General features: G+C 49.3%; 1 protein-coding gene across 5 annotated transcripts in view; it reads right to left on the bottom strand.

Annotated features, from left to right (window-relative positions):
* The window catches only part of AMOTL1 (angiomotin like 1), a 57,802-nt gene extending 40,678 nt beyond the window's left edge, over window positions 1–17,124 (bottom strand). For 2 of the 5 annotated variants that reach the window (XM_032442199.1, XM_015852298.1), the window contains exon 1: window positions 3,964–4,021. In XM_032442199.1, coding sequence (XP_032298090.1) covers window positions 3,964–4,006 — 43 coding nt within the window. In that variant the 5' untranslated portion in view covers window positions 4,007–4,021. Of the gene's footprint in view, window positions 1–3,963; window positions 4,033–9,750; window positions 9,802–10,372; window positions 10,509–15,573; window positions 15,670–17,007 lie in introns of those variants that run through there. The other 3 variants (XM_015852296.2, XM_015852299.2, XM_015852297.1) reach the window with 3 other exon arrangements.
* Between the last annotated feature and the right edge of the window lie 3,036 nt (window positions 17,125–20,160).

Consider the following 20,160-nt stretch of genomic DNA (forward strand, 5'->3'; position numbering starts at 1 on the left):
CAAAGGCCACCAAGTCAACACCCCCCGCAGTCAACGGGCACCTACAGCTCAATCAGGTGCTCAGGGCTCCATCCAGCCCAACCTTGGGTGCTTCTACAGATGGAGCACTCATCACTTAGGTCAGTGAGAAAAGTATTGATGAAGGAAATCAACACAAGGACAGTCGAACCACCACTGGTGCTATCCCAAGACTGGGCTATGATTTCCCAATGGGCTACAACCATGTCCCAGACATGAGCTGCCCCACTCAGTTCAGTGCAGTCCCCCAGTCCCTCTACAGCTAAGGAACAGGAACCTTTGCTCATGGCACTGTGCTGTTCCCTTGTCCTCAAAGAGCTCTGGGAGACTAGATGGGTACCTATCACTTCCCTCTCCAACAAGGCTGTCACCCAAGACAGCACTTAACTATGGGGGAAAACTCTCACAGGAGGGTGAGGCTGGGTGTTAGGGAAAGGCTCTGCCCCAGAGGGTGGTGGGCATGGAAGAGGCTGCCCAGAACAGTGGGCACAGCCCCACAGATACTGGAGCTTAGGGGGGAGCGTTCAGACAGCGCTCTCAGACATCGGGTTTGGATTTGGGAGGCCCTGTGCAGAGCTGGGAGTTGGATTTAATGGTCTTTTAAGGTCTTTTCCAACTTGGGATATCCTATGATTCCATGATACAAAGGTTAATGAGAAAAGGCAACACGGGCAGCAAACCCCCAAATTTAAATGCATATAAAGCCGAATGCTTTTCATTTAACTTCAGCCCAACACACTGATTTTCATATACATTTCCCCTCAGTGAAAACAAAGCAGCCGAACCCAGACTTAGGAACAAAGCAAAGCAACCACCCTTGGAAGGCAGCTCGCAGAGCTGGCAGCAGATCACATGGATGCTGTGAGCACAGGGCCCAGGGCTGCCTGCCCAGCGGATGCCCGCAGATCAGGTGCATGGGCGTGCGGGGGGCACAGATGGCAGCAGCACTTTCATCTTGCTGGGTTATGATTTTTATGATGTTTTAATAATTCATGGGTTGGGTTGGTTTATTTTCCCCTCCCATCTTCCCAGGTCGGCACACTGAGAAGTGGGCTGCAGGTGTGAATAGCAACAGGACATCATCTAACCTGCACCAGGCGGTGCAAGGAGACACGCTTTTACGCGGCTTCATTATGGCTTACAGAAAAATACATGCTTTTACTTATTATAAGGTGCAAATTTACCTCCGAGGCTACAGAACTGCGTCTACAATGCACAGCCAGCCCGGCTTTATAATAAGGATTCAGGGGATCGAATCAATAATTGAAATTGCTGCTTTGATCAAAGCGCCACAATTACAACTTGTGTCGGCATCGCAGCTCTGAGATAAAAGGTGAGGTGCTGATCAGAGCCGAGGCAGCACAGGAAGGAGCCCTCCAACAAGGAGCGAAGCACAAAGGCTGGCACGGAGCTTGGGAATCAGCATCAACCAGCCATGACACGGACAAAGCATCAACCAAGCAGGAGCTGAAGCTACAACTAACTGTGCTGTACTTACTGCCTTAGAAGCGATCTCGTTACAGAAGTGCCCCGGCACGATCGCTTTCATCAGATATTTAAGCCTTTCCATTAATTAAACAGAAGTGAAACAGGACCCAGGATTGCAAAGACACCAGGATCATTAAGGCCGGTTCCCCAGCACTTCCAACAGCCACATCATAAAACTCCTTGCACTGCACGAGCCATGCCTTAAAGTGGGCACTTTGTGCCCCATTTGGGGGCAGTTTGGGGCTCCTGTTCCTCCAGCACACAGACGTACCCCTGGTTCCCACTCACAGTCCCCAGTGCTGCTCTTTCTCCATGCAGTTTCCTGCCAGCACTGTCCTTTAGGTTAAATAACTTTCGCCCTGAGTCATTCCCACAAACTTGCAAGCGTACAAAGGAGCCTGGGATACGGACAGCACAAAAATAGTACAAAGACCGTACAGAAGTTCTTTAACTGAAAACACAGCCATTGAACTCTATCTTATGTATCTTCGTATTTCTCGAGCTTTTCCTTTCTTACACAGCCAACACTTTGCTCCATCCACACACAGAAAACTGCTGGGATAACCCAACCCTACGCGCAGCCGCTGCCTTATCCTTATCTCAACCGCCTCATCTAAGGGGAAAAGACATTAAGCCCTCTTCCCACCAGAATATATATTAAAATTATGTGTGTTCCATTATTAAATCATTACTCGCAATTTACATTCAGCCGCTTTTCAAGTGCGGGAATGCAATAAAGGTGCTCCACACAAAGGCGCTAACGAGGTAACTGCCTTCAGCTCCTGCTCCTGAGCAGCATCCATCTCCTGCACACCCGCTGCTCCTGCTTTCAAGTGCAGCGGGACAACAGTGCACAGACCTGCCCCCATTCCGCCCATAAAACTCAACCTGATCCCCACCTGCTGAGAAAGTCACTTCAACACCAAAGGAGAAGATAAAAGGAAACAAAACCTCTTCCTATGCACATAAAGTTTTAACAGAGAGTTGAGTGAGAACGTGAGCTCGCAGCCCTCTGATGGCTTCCAGTATAGGGAGGTACAGCAGGTACATCCTCCCATTCTCCTGCCTCAGCCCTGAGCAGTATCGCACCAGACCCAGCTCACCATGTTTTGCTCCAGCTGCAGCAGACCTGGTGCTGAGGGAGGGCTCAGCACTGAGCCATGACAAGCAGCACATGGACTGTCCCCAGAGCCCCCCAGGCACTGATATCATACAGGGATGTAAATGAGAATCAGTGAGGTGACCCCAAATGCTGCCATTCCTAGGGGCCTTGGGGTGTGCTTGAAGCTCTCTGCCTCCATGCACCATCCCAGCACACAGTGACTTCGCCTCCTTGCCAAAGAAATGCTGGTTAACATCCTTCCTCCTAGAGAGCTGTGGTGCCCCATCCCTGGAGGTGCTCAAGGCCAGGTTGGATGGGCCCTGGGCAGCCTGAGCTGATGGGGGCAACCAGCCCATGGCAGGGGTTGGGGCTGAGTGGGCTTTAAGGACCCTTCCAACTCAAGCCAACATATGATTCTATATAGCAACCCTACTCCCATCTCTCTGGCTGGCTGGAGATAGGATGCTTTTTATCATTAAATCGTTTCTATCTGAAAGATCTGCCTGGAAGAACTCAGGCCCTGAAGACTGAACCCCATTGGAGCTGTTCTGGTCACTATCAATGAGCACATATTCACACACACATGCAGGTGTCCATGTAAACCTCTACGTCGGAAGGGCAAAGCCAGGAGCTGCACGCATGAAAACGAGCCGCTCCTCTCGCATGAATCTCCCCCTCCGTGTTATTGGGAAGGGAACAGCAGCTCAGCAGCTCAGCCCCGCGCTGCCCCCGGCCCCGCAGCCGCTCCCGATCCAGGAAAAAGGAAAAATAAACGCACTTCTTTCCATCGCAAGAGGAAAACAGGCGAGCGGCGACCTTCCTGTAGCTCAACGCGAATCGCAAACCCCGGCAGGAGGGCTGGGAAGGGGGAGAAGTTCACTTCGCGTACCGTGTCTTTATCCCTCCCGTCTCAACGCGTTTCGCTTTTTACACAGGACTTGACCTCCTCTCTCCGTGCAATAGAAATACCAGCCTAACGGCGGCCCCACAGCCCCGAGTCGGACCCCTGGGGTCCGCCCTGGGCAGCTCCCGGTTCCCCCCCGGGGCTCCGCGCAGCACCGCCCGGTGAACAGCCCCGGAGGGATCCCCCCTCCTCCTCTTCCTCCTCCTCCTCCTCCCGCCGTGCTCCTGCGGGACAGCACCGCCACCATCGCTCGCGGTACCGCTGCTGATGAAGCGGACAGCAAGTCTCCCGAACGCCCCGGGGAGCAGCACGGAGATGGAGCTCCGACGGGGCTCCCCAGCAGCACCGCTTTCACCCCCAGCTCCCCCGGCACAGCGCTGCCCACCCCACCGACATCCCCTCCCTTCCCCTCGATACAACCACGCGGACCCCGACACCCCCCGCCTCTCACCCCCGGCTCCTCGCCCCGCCGCTCCCGGCAGCACCGCGGCCATCCGCGCCGCTACCGCCGCCCCCGGGCGCGCTCCGCTGGGGCGGGGAGGGGGCGGCACCGGCTGCGGGGCGGGGGCACGAGAAGGGGCTGGGTTAGTGACAGCAAGAGGGAGTGGTCTATATATGGGGGCGGGGGCTGGTGCTGAATTCCATCCTAGAGGGCAATAGGGGATGGAGCAGCACCAGAACAACGTGAGTTCAGTATTTCAGCTCGCACAGCATCCTCTCCTGTCCGCTCTGGAGAGGAACTGAGGTTTCATTTACACACGCAGGTGAGCCATAGAACCATTAAGGTTGGATAAAAAACCCACAGGGGTCAGCTGGTGTGCCCGGCTGTAAGCAGAGGTGAATGGATGTATCATGAAACAAGATTACTGATGCCTTGTCTCTCAGTTACAAGGCAAGGACGTCATGAGCCACACTGTAACATTCAGCCTGGCTTTTTTCTGCCTAGCTAAAGGTGTCATTGCACTTTTCCCCTATATCCCTCATCTACTGGAATGGGTTTCCAAGTGATTCTCACAGCCTCTTATTCCTGTTTGATTCCACTTTGATCTATAGGCTGCGCAGCCATGAAGGGCAGCAGGCTGGGAAGGGAGCTCTGTGATCCCTCTGCAGTTGTGTACATCTGAAGGGAAGGCCCACATGATCCTTGAGGTCCCTTCCAACCTGGGTCATTCTGTGATTCTGTGAAGGCTTCAGCCTCCTGCATCGTGCCCACCCAGCAGCACCAGGCAGGACCTCTCTGCCTTCCCCAGGGAGGCTGGCACTGCAGCAGCCCTAAAGGTTGTCCCATCCAATAGGCACTTCATAAGCACTGCTGTGTTTGAAGGAATCTCTGCACATCTGCTTTCATTTCCCCCCCGTATCTGACCTGCTCGGTCACTGGCTGCTCAGCAGAGCACTGGCTCCTGGACTCGTTCCAGTGCGAGATAAGGTCAGGGCAGCAAAGAAAAAGAAACAGCTGGATGGTCACTGAGCAGTGGGAACAAACAGTGCAGGGACCGGGGCTTTTTTTCTCTTCCTTTCCCTTTCTATTTGTCCAACAGGATCCATTCGGTGTGTGTTAATTCCCCCAGCACACACCGTATCACCGACGCAGCGTTTCCTGCAGCCCTGCTTTTTCAATCTGACTTTTTTTTTCCCTGCCGTTCAGTTAAGCTCATCCAGAATGGCTGCAGAACCAGCTCTGATGGGGAAGGAAGGGGGTGGAAATGTGGTGGGGGATGAGGGAATGGAAGAAGGGCAGGGAAGAGGGGAGGCAGGAAGCAATGGGGAGAGGCAGAGGAGCCATCTGCACATGTTCCTCCATGGGGAGAGTTTCTCCCTCCCTGACCTCACTTTCTCCAAGGCCAGAAGCTCCTCCTCGGGACTTGCCAAGGAGACAATGAAGTTCTCCTCTGTTGGGCCCATGCAGAATGTGAAACGTTCTGCTTTCATCATTTCCAGAACAAAAGGAACACAGCAGTCTCAGGCTGACTCATATCTGCTGAAATCCAGCAGCCAAGCAGTGGGAGAGCAGAGAGATTAGGAATGGAAAGAAGACAATGTGAGGGCTGCTGATTTCCCAGTTAATTGCTGCAGACACAACTACCACTTTGCATCATCACAAGATTTAAGAGCCCCCAGTGTCCCCTCTCTGACATGGCCACTAAGCAGACAACTGCAGAGAACATACAAGGAAGAGAACAAACACAAATGCTGTTTTCTCTAGTACTTGAGCCCATTTTCCAGCAGTTACTGCACTGCAGGAACTTCCTGAGATGCATCATTGGGTCTGAGGGCCCTACATAGACCATTTTTTCCACGTTGTTTTCTAATCACTGTTTGAGCCCATTCATACTTTTGGCACCCTGGATATCCTGTGGCAATGGGTTGCACAATGTCATTGTGTGATGTTTGAAGGCATACTTCCTTTGGGTTGTTTCAAGCCTTTCCTTATTTATTTCCACGTCATTCATAATTCCAGTACTTCTACCCTATCCTCCTTCAAGTGTTTCTTCTCCACTCCATGAAGGCACAGGCTGCCCAGGGAGGTGGTGGAGTCACCATCCCTGGAGGTGTTTGAATTGTGGAGATGAGGCCCTTAGAGCTGTGGTTAGTGGGCATGGTGGGGATGGGTTGGGGTTGGACTAAGTGAACTTAGTGGTCTTTTCCAACCATAAGGATTCAGTGATGTTGTAGTTTACCCAGTGGCAATGGACACCGGTTAGCTGCACTGTCCTTTGGTCACCACTGGCTCCCTTGTTGCCTGCTTAGGACTGAAGACTCATAGAATGGGTTGAGTTGGAAGGGACCTTCAAAGGCCATCATGTTCCAAGTCTCTCTATACCCACCTATGAGCTCAGGCTGCCCAACGCCCATCCAACCTGGCCTTGGGCACATCCAGGGATGGGGATCTACAGCTCTCAGGGCAGCTGTGCCAGGGCCTCACCACCCTCATGGCAAATCATTTCTATCCTTATACCTTGTCTAAATCTCCACTCTATCAGTTTAAAGCCGTTACCCCTTGTCTGATCACCACATGACATTGTTAATTCCATTCTTGGAAACACTGAAACTATCAAAGCCTTTGCAAATGTGCATAAAAGGAGGATATGGGCAACAGCCAGCGCAGATTCAGCAAGAACAGAACAGGTCAGACCAAATCAATCCTCTGTGATGAGGCAATAACTCTTGTAGATGAAAGGTGAACTGCAGATGTCCTATATGTTGGCATACGTGTAAGGCTTTTGATACTGTGTCATATGATATTACAAGCAAGAGGGAGAGAGAAGGAGAAGAAAGTGAGTATGTAGCTGCATGGCTGCTCAAAACCTTTCTCAGAGCTGAGTAACTAATGCCACGAGGTTGCACAAAAACCTCTCCTATATCTGGTGCTGCTCAGCATTTCCAGGAATGACTCAGAGCCCAAGCAGTGCTTTTTATGTTTGCAGTGAACACCAGGCTGGGAAGAACTGCCAGTATGCTGGACACAGTGCTGGAGCTCAAGGCAAGCCTGCCAAGGAGGAAAACAGAGTGGGAGTTGGTGATCTGTGGTTAGGAGCACATTCGGAAGTGCCAACTGAAGCAGCAGCTCTTTGTCACCTGCAGATCCTATGCACAAACCAGGACTGTGTTCTTGGGAGAAGGGCAGACCTTGCTGAGAGGGGCAGCTGGAGGGCTAGTCCAGTTTGGGGTAGATACAGAGCAGAGAGAAACATGAAAGAGCAGGGGGAAGCACATCAAGGCTGTAAAAGCCATCCTGTGAGACAAGGGATTGGGGTTATTTAATCTAGCGAACAGACGGCTGTGTTGAGGTCAGAACCTTTAAGTACAAAAGACACAGTGATACATGAAGAGAAAGTGAACAACCCTTTTACTCCTGCTTTTGGCAGCACAGTGCGTAACTGGCTGAAATTACAGATTTAATTAGATACCAGGAAAACCTTTCCAGCCCTTGGAGCAGCTCTGGAGCTGATTCTGTGGGAAAGCCTTTGGGACTCCTGAACATGGGCTGGTTCACCAGGCAAGGTTGTGGGTTTGTCTGTGTTATTTACCCTCAGGCAGCAGGGAGTATCTGACCCTCGGACGTCTTTAGGATAATGAAGCTGTGTTGTGATACTACTGTTTTGTCTTAGGGTGTTACTATTAGTAAAGCACTGGCACAGGCTGCCCAGAGAGGTGGTGGATACCCCCCCATCCCTGGAGACACTCAAAGTCAGGCTGGATGCTCTGAGCACCTGGTCTAGCTGTGGATGTCTCTGATGACAAAATAATCTTTAAAAGTCCCACCCAACTCAAAGGATTCTGTGATTCTAATAGCCCAGGTGGCTTGTTTGACCAGAGAAGAGCACCAAGCTGGTGTTCTCATGGCTTACATAATCCCTTCAGCACAGGGTACATCTGAGCTGCAGCCAAGATGGTCCTCACCCCTCCAACATGTGCTGGTTCTCACCACCTCTCGCCTGGCACTGGCATCGTGCAGCTGTGCATGACTAAGGTCAGGAGCAGATCCAGCTGCAAGTCCACCCACCGGGAAGGAGACAAGGAGAGAGTTCAGTTTTCCATTACTCATTTTGCTATCTCACATGCTTTGTCTACCTCAGATGGAGTCTTGTGCTGCATTTGGAAGGCAGAGTGGAAATGTAAGGTGATGCGAGCACTGGTTTCACTAATCTTTTCCAGTCTGAGGGATGTCTGTGCAGAGGGAAGTGGTATCCAAGGAGTTCTGGGAGTGGGGCTGTGTGGAGGCCATGGCAGATGTCACCAGAACAGCCAGCCATCCATACTGGCTGGCTCAGACTATTCCCCCATTAGCACAAGATGCCAGGACCCAGGTTGTCCCATATCCCATCCCTCATCCCTGCCTCACCCAGAGTCCTGCTCCTTGCTGAGGTGTCACCAAGAAGCCAGGAACAAACCTTGTTTTGCGCATCTAGAACATCTGCAACTCAACTAAAACTAACCAAGTTTCGTTGTCTTTGTCACCATGTTTGCCAAAACCTGGGAGAAATGGGCACAAGTCCCTGAAGAAAGGCACCAGCCAAGGGGAAACGATGAGCTGCAGAAGATCGAGAAGAAAAAAGCTGGTGGAAGCTGTGCCACAGAAAATGTGTTTTAAAGTAACTGCATTTGTTTTAAATCAGCTGGGCAGTGAATGAGGCAGCCAAGGGGAGTCTGCTGGCTTTACTCCCATTCCCTGTTAGACACCCACGTGGCCATAGAGACTGCACTAAAGCAGTGTCTATCCTGACACCAAGTGGAGAAGGCTCACAAGAACTTCTTTAAAATGCAATTGTATGTATGAAGCTGCCCATGAGGACAGCTGGTGACCCAGTCACCTGCTCTGGAGCCAGCAAAGCATCATGCAGTTCATGGGCATTCTGCTATTTGTAGGACCTTTTCAAGATTCTGGCTCTTAGCAGCAGTGGTTTCTGGCAGATGCACATGACAACAATCACCATTCTGGATTCCTGGACTTTTACCCTCCTACCTCCAGTGCCTCATGCAGTGAGCAGCCCAGCACATTCACACTGAGCATCCTTACTGGGGCCGAGATGGATTTCAAGAGCAGTGGGGAAACCATCGCCTGTGAACTGAAGAGAAGGTGACCTTTCCCTGGGGAGGAGTGCTGGTGCTCTGCCAGTAGTGATGGGCACCATGCTGGGCAGTCCCACGGCAGTCACAGATCTGAGCCCAGCATCTCCCCATCTGCCTTAACCTGAGAATTTCCATGTGCTACATCCATAGCCTTCCTGTATGGTCTCAGGAGGGACTGGTACCTTGATGTCCCCCTGTCCAACTCACAGTTCATCTCCTCACCCCACCTCTAATTCATTCAGAGATACTCACTGATGTTAGGATTGCTTTCCACACCTCTACTTCTGGCTCCCAGGGTTAAAAAAAAAAGCCCTCTCACTCTGTTGCAAGGTGTCAGAGAGTCACAAAATGCCAGCCAGGGTTTCCAGCCCAGATCTCACAAGTATCCCAAAGTGCTGAACTGGGCAAGTGGCAGCTCCTCTACCAGGAAGAAATTCTGCACACATTTCACACAGAAAGATGCTGAGCACCTCTAATGTTGAGCAGTCCTTCCCTCTGATGGATGTTGTTCAAAAGCAACATGGAAAAACGAACTGGTAATGATGCATTTCAGCAGTGGAAAGCATTTGGCATCTGCCCTGAGTTTCAACTGAGTCATCTCCTAATTGCTCTACTGAGCACAGAAGAAAAAAGAATGATGAAGAAGTACTGCATGTGGACTTACCCAGCTGATCCCGAGCAAACAGAGCTGGTGAACCTTCAGAGAGCTCATTGTCTGAGGGGAGAAGAAGAAATGCTCAGAAAAGTCAGCTCAAGAGGTAGGTGCAGGTGGCAGGTGGAGAAACTTGCTTTAGGCTTCACCTTGTGTGTGCCTTCCCTCTGTCATTGAGGTTACTGGGACCCAACAGGATCCAGCCCTAAGCAGCCAAGTTGGTCAGACCCCCAGGATCCTCTCCATCACCCTCTGGCCCTGTGACGCTGCAGGCAGGGGCCATAAGCTGCTTGGGTTTCACACCTTGATACAGGCAGGGCTGGGAGATGGCTTTTCTGGAGCTGGTGGGGATTTCATTTTCCAGCATTGCATTCAATACCCAAATGCTGCTAAATTCCAGAAACTCAGAGCAATTTTCAAAAATGAAGACAAACAGCGGGTTGAACCCCTGGGTCAATCTGCCAGCCCCTGCAGTTTGGATCAGACCTTTCCCACCTTTACACTGAGCATTCTCATGCCTATGAGTTACAGCCTCATGTAGTCCCTAAGGCCACCACAAGCACAGGGAATGGCAGCAGGACAATGGCTCCTAGCATTGTCATTGGGCAGATTAAAGTCAGCAGTCATGTCCTACCTCCTTTCACGCCGACAAAGGGATGGATCCCGCCATGAGACAACCAGTTGGCTTCATCCAGCTCCCAGTTTTCACCAAGGTCCATCTCTGATCAGCAGCATCAAAGCTCTGCTTGCGATGCCTCCTGCAACTCTCCCTGAGGAATAACCAAAAATAATTACACTGAATGTCTGTCCTATTTCATGCCACTTCCTGCTTTCCTCAGCAGAGGAAAATGTCAGTATCTCAGGGAGAAAGGAAAAAAAAACAAATCTCACAAATCAAGAGGGAATATTGGAGCAAGGAGTAGCTGCTTCTGCCAAGCCGTAACTTATCACATTGACAAGTCTGTTGACTGGGTCAAAAGGCTACCAATCCTTGGGGCTTCTCCAATTCCTGCTAACACTGAGAAATTCCTAATCTTTTCCAACATTTCTAGGGACAGATATTTATTTTTGAGCCAGCTGATGCACTGTGAGAGCATCAGTCATGGCTGGGAGTCACAGCACAGGGCTATGGTGGCTCACATTTTCTCTCCCTGGCCTATTGAACCTATGCACCCCTAAAGGGGAAGGTAGATGGGGGGCATTTCATTCATCCACCTTTTCCTAAAGTGAGGTTACACAGATGTGGGAGGGAACCACACAGAGCTACACAGAATTGCAGGGGTTGGAGGAGACCGTAGGGGATCATTGACTCCAATCTCCTTGCAAAAGCAGGTAAACATGGGAACCCAGTGGAGCACTTCCAGAAGCAGCAACCACTAATTTATTAAAGAATCACACAACAGAAGGGATCTCACTACTGTTTATAAATATCTTAAGTGCAGGAATCAAGTTGACAAGGACTGTGTTGGTATGGAACAGTAAGAGCTTTTTTTCCATCTTCAGGAAGGTGAAGAAGAGATGACCACAGAGACTTTCCTTAATTTTGTGCAAGGTAAACCCAGACCCCAGATAAGGGTTGATGGGGTATCAACAGCTTCTTTGGACATCCTGTTCCAGTGCCTCATCACCCTCAGAAAAAGAATTTTCTCCTAATATCTGAGCTAAATCTCCTCTCTTTTAGTTTAAGCCATTCCCCCTTGTTCAGTCCCCACACTCCCTGATATAAAAATCCCCCCCTTGCTCTCTTGTTGGCTTCTTTTAGGTATTTGAAGGCTACAGTGAGACCTCTCTAGGCTAAACTAGCCCAGCTCCCTCAGCCATTCTTTGTAAAAGAGATGCTCCCGTCTTCTAATCACCTTCATGATCCTCCTCTGGACTCACTCCTACAGCTCCACATCCTTCCTGTACTGAGAGCCACAGAGCTGGACACAGATGGGGCCTTACGAGGGCAGAGCAGAGGGGTGACAACCACCACCCTCACCCTCGATACAGCCCAGGACATGGTTAAATACAGCTGATAAAGAAAGAGATGGATGGGCTCTCTCCCCATGGCCAAGATCTCCCTCATCAATATCTCCTGTGCATGGGTAACTCCCAGCCACATCACAGAGCTACACTTCAGGTCAAGGCTGTAGCCCCAGGTGGACTTGTTGCCCCAGTGAGGCAGGTGGGTCCCACAGGGGTGAATCATGGCCGTGTTGGTGCTGCCCTGGCCAGACAGACGTGTGAGAGGTCATTTCTCCAGGCCTCTTGCTTAACTAACACCCTCATTAAGTGGAATGAAATCCTTGTGTGTATGTGTTCACCAAACAGCACCTAGAACAGGTCTCTGCTGCATGCGGTGTGATTGGTTTTTTTGATGTTGCAGTTTCACCTGAAGCACAATTACAAGGTACAGAAACTCTCAGTGAGTTTGGGTTGAATACACAATTAGTTTTAGCTGAAAGAGAAGAGCAAAGCATTCTGAGAGAAGCAGCAAGGCTCCATTTTGACTTTTTCAGAATGAAACATCTTCTGTTGTTCTTTCAAACAATGTTTTCCATCTGAGAGTGACCCAGTTTGCTTTTTCTTTTTTCTTTTCCTTGTTTTGTTTTTTAAGATATGAAAAGCACCGAATAATCCCAACCAGGATGCCTCATGCAATGCCTACGAATAGGAATAGAAGCATCCAGGAGAAGAAAGGAAGCATTCTCCTTTAGGGGGTGACCCAAAACAAAAAATAGTTCCTAATTTTCAGTTCAGACACTGAAATGAAAAACCTAATATTTGCACAGCTCTGCTACTGAAAGGCGTCCCGTAAATGTGCACTGCTGGCAATACATTCCTTCCACCTGCCAAGGGAGAGGTTGGTCTGCGAGTTCAATAAAAGCATGAGAGGGAAAGAGCAGAAGGGCAACCTACCAGCACAGTGGAGAATATTAAATGGCTTTTCCATATTCACTCATTTCTCTAGCAGAAGGTAGAAGCCGGCTTACAACCTCAGCCCTTTGCTTGCTGTCCCTCTCTCCTCAGTCATATAGGCATGAAACCATGTGGGCATGAGCCCCGACCTCCCATCAAACAGAAAATTATTTGCAAGTGTACAGTTTCTGACTTAACTGATGCAGATTGTCCAGTCCAGGAGAAAGCAAAAACATGTTGGCATGGGAGGGAGGAGGCATGGACCACAGAATCTTAGAATCACAGAGTCACCAAGGTTGGAAAGAGCTCTAAGATCACCCAGTCCAACCATCCACCTACCAGCAATATTTCCCACTAAACCATGTCCTTCAGTACAGCATCCAAATATTCCTTGAACACCTCCAGGGATGATGACTCCACCACCTCCCTGTTCAGCCCATTCCTCTGCTTGACTTCTCAGAGTCTTCCTAAAGAATTTCCTAACATCCAACCTGACTCTCCCCTGGTACAACTCAAGGCCATTCTCTCTAGTATCATTGCTGGTTACACGGGACCAGAGCCCACCCGCTACAACCAATGTTTGTGCAGAGGTCTTCTGAAAATGTAAAGGTAAGAAAGAGGCATCACCACTCAGCCCAATGCCTGGCAGGGCTGTGAATGTTGCTCTGTCTCCTCCAAGAGCTCAGGTAAAAAATAGCAGAAGGTGGGGTAAGTTAAGACCCCATTCACTTCACAGCCTTCATTATACTTCAGCTGACACCCACATGGGTCACAAACCACTGTCGCTTTTATGATTGACCTATAAAGCTCTTCCCAACTGCAGAAAAAAAGAGCATCATGCTGGAATGACTGTTTCAGCAATACTTTACAGCTTCTCTGATCTGTAAGAAGATGCTGTGATGGAGCAAGCCTCAGTCAGGCTCCTCAAAGGGAATATATCCAGTATAAAACAATCTGCCACACAGCATCTCTGGGCACTCAGCAACTGCACTGGGAATTCCTTCTTTAGTACCATGAACTGTAGAATGTGTATTACCAGAGCTGGAGGAAAATAGAAGTTAATGACTTGAGACTAACCCAGATAGACAAGAGATTACTGAATCAAGCCCTCTCTGCTGCAGCACACAGGGCTGGATGATGAGGGGATGAAAAGAAGCTGGCAACTCTCACCCAAGCACTGCTTTCAAAAGCTGCTCCATCCTCATGGCTCACCAAAATGATAATTGCTGACCCTACACAAGATGATGCATGAAGGATCTCCCATTTCTCTGAGTTACTCTGTCTCTTTGCTTACAGTCCAGCTCCAGAGCTGCTGAAAAAGCTCTAGCTGTAACCATCTACTCAATGGGAAGGACACAACAGTGGCATTTTACAGGAGCCACAGTCTGCAAGTGGCTTGCATGGTCAAGCAGTGAAGATTAGTTCTGAGGTGAGCAGGGTTGACTATCAGGCACCATTTTAGAACAGGAGAGGACATGAGGGGTCTGGAACCAGATGATCTTTAGTTGATGATCTTCCAAGCCATTGGCTTGGACTTTATAAGAGAAATCTCTGTTTTTGTTCACATTGCAAAGCCCATATCAGAGGCTGGGCATTTCCTAGTCTGTTTTCCAGCAAGAGAGAATATCAGCCCTAGCCTGGCAATCTGAGACTTGGGATGGACACCGGCCATCCCGCTGTTCTTCTTCATTGCCTCTCCCCTGAAGACTCCTTTAATTAGCTCAAAAGGTGACTGTTAATGCCATCGTTCAAAAAGCTCTATCTGCAGCTGGACTTTGAGTTTCTTTAAAAGAAGTGTGTTTCAGCCAGCTGGCAGAGCATAATCACAAGTTAATTACATGATCTCATGGTAGTTATCTTGAACTAATACATCATTAATCTGATCTCCCAACAGCTACAGGAGAAGCCCAGAGCCAAGAAGCTCTTGTAGGCTCCTCAGTCCCCAGGGCAGAAGACTTTTTCATAAAGACTGAGGGTTTACACACAGCAGATATGCCAGGACAGGATCCTTCACAAGTTGTGTTGCTCTCCTCGCCCCAACAAAAACATCCCGTGCAGGAGCTGTGATACACACCATCTTCTCCAAAGAAAGCCTTTGCCAAAAGAGCTGTCACCTTGTCTCTGACTCAGTCTGGTATCAGAGGAGTGATTTTTGGGGCAGATGGTCTTGAGTTCCCCACACTGGTGGGGGCAGGAGCGAGAAGCTCCTCTACATTCCTTTGGGCATGCCGTAAGGATGAAAAACAAAATAACTACGTGGTTATTTGCATGGCATGACTTCACTGCTGTAGCCCAGTCCTAGCTAGGGACACATATCTACATAGATACCCAGGAACTAGAACAATAGCCTGAACAGCTTTAAGAATATCCTTAATGTCAGCCAAGCCCTTAATCCAGGAGCACCCAGGAACAGCCCTGAGGCACACACTGGGATGCCCAGGGCTACTTGTGGCACTCACTGCCCCTTGCCTGAGGTTCTGGGTCAGTCCAGGTTTGGCTGGTTTAAGATCTGTAATGTCCTCCGAGCTTCTGCAGTGAATAACATTTCTCTTACTTCTCTGTTTTCTTCCAAATACAGCAAATTAAACTGTAACACAGCCATTCAGATGTTAAAGCACTTAAAGCAAAGACTGCATTCTTTTGTATCCTCTAAAGATCTGCCTGTGCTAAACTGAGACTACCAAACACACCACACCTCATTTTTGCCAGTTATCTTTACAGGCGATTATCTGCCAGGTTATTTTACCCATAATAATCACTTATGTAGCTAAGAGATTATAATTTCTCTGTGCCATTCACGTACCTCTTGGGAAGCACTGGCCCTCCTTTATGTTTGGGGTTTATTTTGCATTCCAAGTACGAAAGCTTCCAGCTCCAGCCTCATTTTGTACGCCATCTCTCCAAAAGCAGTTAAATAAAAATGGCAGATCTTACCTCACAAAATGCCTGTGATTTCTCCAGCAACAGAGAGTCTCCGCACCTCTGTGCTGCAAGACCAAAGCTTTCTTTCTCAGGGAGATGTTTGTCCCTCCGTGGGTAAGGGCTCCACAAAAACTATGCAGCCATTGCCTGGACTTGCTTTGGGTTGTGTAGGTAAGTCACGGGAATTCAGCTGCTCTTGTGTGTTCAAAGAGCTTCAAAATACTCTAACCCACCTACCGGCGTTATGGTTCCCGCAGGTATGTGAAGTATGCGCTTGTCTTCCTGAGTCATATAATTATCTTTGGGAAAGTAAAGCCACGGAAGTGAAATGGAGGGGAAAAACAAGGACTGGACGCTGGAATTCCTCGAAGGTCAGCACTGACCCACTGAGATCGCCTCCAATGGGTGACAGCAGCGCGATGGAGACTTTGCTAATGCCTTTGTGCCAAGCATGAATCTAACGGAGAAGCTGGGCTGTCTGCTTCCATTCCTGACTTTCCCTATGCTGGCAACACCAGGGAGAAGCAGCGGCACCTCTCGAGCCCAATGCTCAGTGAATCGCACAGGTTACAATACAGACTCTGGCCAGGGGGAAGGGAAGCAAGACGATTCCTGGATGAATGATGGTGAATGGAGGCTGAGTCACTAGTGATATGAACTGAAGAAATGGCATGATGCATCTGTGTCTGGGCTAGTTACATCTTGATAAGGGTGGTGGGGGACTTCCTGCATTTGCTGTTGAGTCAAAAGCATCTGGAGGAAGGTGGCACCAGCAAAGGAGATTTGTGCTACAATCAACTGCCACCTCAGACAGTCTCAGAAAGGGAATAGATACCATGAGAGAATGGAATATCACTGAGGTGAGCGTAGCAGGAAAGTCCCTTGTGCCAGGCATAAGTTACCCAGGATGTGCCCCAAGGATGGAGGTGACTCAAGGATAGAGGTGTCCCAAGGATGGAGATGACCCAAAGATGCCATCATGTTTTGACTGTACTGGGAGACACTGGGAAAAACCTTAACACTCAGGGAGAAATGAGCCATCAGACATTCAGAACTCACAGTAGAGGTTTTGTATTAAGTTTGTTTAAAAGAGAGAAAAAAAAAAACAAAAACAAGCAGAAAGAAATCCAACATAGCAGACATGTAATTACAGAGACACAGTGAGTCATTAGTTCCCCAGCAGGTTTACAGAAGGATGCACCAATCTGCCTTTTGGGCAAATGAAGCAAGCCCTTGCTGTCCAAATCCAGCAATTCCCAGAGGGCAGGGGTGAGGAGCTGACCCTGTGTGACATCACACCATGGAGCAGCAGTTGCCCATATAGGAGCATCCCTGCTCTCTTCCCACCCTGTGCTTGAGATGAGTGTCACCATCCTGCCCGTCCCTCCTCCAGATGCTTCACCTGAGCCTGGGGGACTTGGTCAATTGGATATGGATTAACCTCACCTTGTGGTCTTGATCTCATGTCTCCAGCTGCTCCTGGTCATTCACCACACAGATGGACTCTCTCTGTATTAATGAGCGAGATCTTGCTCTCAAGGCTTCTGTCTCTTAATCCCAATTTACTCCCTAGTGAAGAACGAGAGCAGAGTGAAGAAGCTGCTCTGATCCAAAAACTAAAGTGAATCATCCAATGCACTGCAGTGCGGCTCAGGCAGGATTTCTGCTGGCAGATGGGAAATACTAGAGCTCCTTGCTGAAGCTCTGCTATTTTTCAGAAGACTGGTTTAGAAATAAAATATTAACAGCACCGTCCTCAAAGGAAGCTGCTTTTGGGGACGACACTGTGCTAAACAAAATCAGATCTCTGCAGGGAAAAACAAAAGGGGAACCCAAGCAGCATCTCACTGAACTATTTCACTGGGATCCAAAAAAAGACAGAAAAGGGTTTTTAAAGCAGTGGTGGTGCTGGAAACTGTGGGGGGAGCTGTAGCAAAATCAGACCCCAGAATCACTGTTCCATGTGAAGGATGCTTGTCCTTCCCCCCACCACCCACCTGCACACAAGGGCTGTGTGATCCTGTGCCTGTTCTGGCTCCCAGCCCATACTCCTCCAATTGAGCTTCACCCAACACCATTGCCCTGATTCCTTCTGGCTCCTCCCGCACAGCCCTGACCTCCCCAGTGCCACGTTTCACCATCCCTGGACAAGCTGGTGCTTGCTGCTGCTCTATGTCTCCCCACAGCTTCCCAGAGCCCCAGCTTTGGCTGCATAGCACACCCTGATGAGCTGCCAAGGTTTAGATGGATGGGGCCGTGCCTGGGAGGTGCCAGTGCTGCAGGCTCGCTCTCGCCCTGCGCATGTTGCAAGCTCCACCTGGAGCAAATGTCTGATGGATGCACAGCAGCTGCTGGTTGATGGTCTCACAATGGTCACATGTGGGTTTAAGGGTTTGTCTTGATCTATGGGCCCTCAGAGGAGAAAGGAAAAGCAGAAACAGAGTTAGCTGTGGTACAGTGACTTCACATCATAGAATGATAGAATTCATTAAGGTTGGAAAAGACCTCTAAGATCATCTAGTCCAGCTTCTCAGCAATATTGCCCACTGAACCATGTCCTTGAGTACCACATCTACACATTTCTTGAATACTTCAACACTGCTGGCTCAGTCTGCCAAGTCTGTAGCATTGCCTGGGGTTGTGACCAAAGTGCAGGACCTGGCATTTGGTCTTGTTGAACTTCATCCCATTGGCCTCAGCCCAGTAATCCAGCCTGCCCAGATCCCTCTGCAGGGCCTTCTTAACCTCAGGCAGGTTGACACTTTTGTTGAGCAGCCCTCCTTTCATCCACAGCTTCGTTCAGCTTGACCCCATCACACTGGTGCCAACATCCCAGCACAAAAGGACTTGAATGGTTCCACTGCAAGGACCAGAGCAAACCCTTATGCCATGTTTGAGGTTTTAGTGTAGTCCAGCTCAGGGAGAAGAGCCACACAGCTGCACAGCTTTGTTCAGGGGAAGGCTGTCAAATTCACAGCATCATACACTCACGTGCAGAGCTCACTGGTCTGAAGAGAGCAAACAGTGCCCAGTTTGACCCTCACTGGCAGGAGGAGGACAGAGCTGGAAGCCCCATCACTCCCACCACTGAGAAAGAGGTTGGCCATAAGTCTCAGATGCAGCACGGTGGGACGAGCCCCTGTCACCAGGCCCCCCAGCCTCCCTGTTTTCAGTTCACAAGAAAAACTGGAAACCATGGTTTTCCCTCCACATAATAAATAAACCATATATAATAAAACCAAATGCTGAAATTTCTAAAACCTCATAAAAGCAAAATGCTGTTTTCCAGCCAGCTCTTCTTGCTGCTTAAGAAAACAAAACTATCTTCACGAGAAACATATCGGCATGGCAATCACATTTGTTCCAGCTAAAATGAGAGCCTTGCCAGCTCCGTTTCTCCTTTCACATCACTGGTTGACCGCTCTTCAGACTTGCACTTTGCAGCAACCAGGGGCTGTCGATTTGTGCATGTTATTTAAGCTCTCAGCATGGAACCGAAGTGACAATTATCCACCCCACGGTGAATCACAGGAGACTCTGACAAGCACAGTGATGCTGTGTAAAAGTGTTGTGAGTTATCAGTGAGGGATGGCCATAAAGAAAATATGCTCAGGTCTATCGTAGAAGAGCAGTGTCTAACAGGATGTGTCCAGGTGTATTTTGGGAACTGGCAAACTGGGTAGTTTAATTGTTTCATGCAGTAATCGTAAAATCATAGAATCATAGAGTCGGAAGACACTCTTAATCGTTACCTCATGAACAGGAACACCGACACCTGGATCAGGTGCTCAGAGCCCCATCCACCTTGAATGTCTCCAGGGATGGGGCATCCACCACCTCTCTGGGCAACACAGCTGGTTAGTACTTATGCATATTGCAGTTAAATCATCAGGGTAGAGGCCTCTTGAGTGCAAATGGCTCCAGCTGTAGGGCAAAGAGATAGAACAGCACCCTGGGGTGAGTGTTCCCCAGGTTAGTGATACTCTCATTTCTCAAGCGATGATGGACCAGACTTCCAGCTGCAATAAAAGTGAGGATGTGGGGGATAGTTTTATCTTTTTCCCTCTTTGCTATGCAGAAATTACTAATAGCCAGAAAGAACCTGCTTCAGCTCTAACACGGTTCCAATAATGTCAGTAATCTAAATTACTTCTCTATGGCTTTACCAGGCTGTTCACTGTAACAGTCAGTCCTACCCACTTTGGTCGCTGGGATCCTCCAGACAGAGGCATCTTAGACATGGATTCTTTTCAGAAATTTCTTTGTTTGTTTGTGTTGTTTTGGGGTCTTTTTTGCTACCACTCATAAATGAAGGACAAACTATAAGTTCCACTAGAGATATTCAGCTTTAGGAGAACTGAAGGGGACAGATTCTACCTCTTTTCCCCTCTCATCAAACCACCATCCCATTGTAACCATTTGCAGCTTGGGCTGCACGTTGGGATTTCCACTGTTTTCTTCTAGACATGTAAACCCCCATAGTCTTCCCAAGTGCTCAGGACATGTGGAGCCCCAGGGCTGCTCCTTGTCCATGAAAGAGCCGTATCCAGCCAGCACTTGCCCATAGCACGTCCTTGCTCTGTCCTTGGAGGTGTTCAA

Source organism: Coturnix japonica, chromosome 1 (genome assembly GCF_001577835.2).
Source record: "Coturnix japonica isolate 7356 chromosome 1, Coturnix japonica 2.1, whole genome shotgun sequence".
Taxonomy (NCBI): domain Eukaryota; kingdom Metazoa; phylum Chordata; class Aves; order Galliformes; family Phasianidae; genus Coturnix; species Coturnix japonica.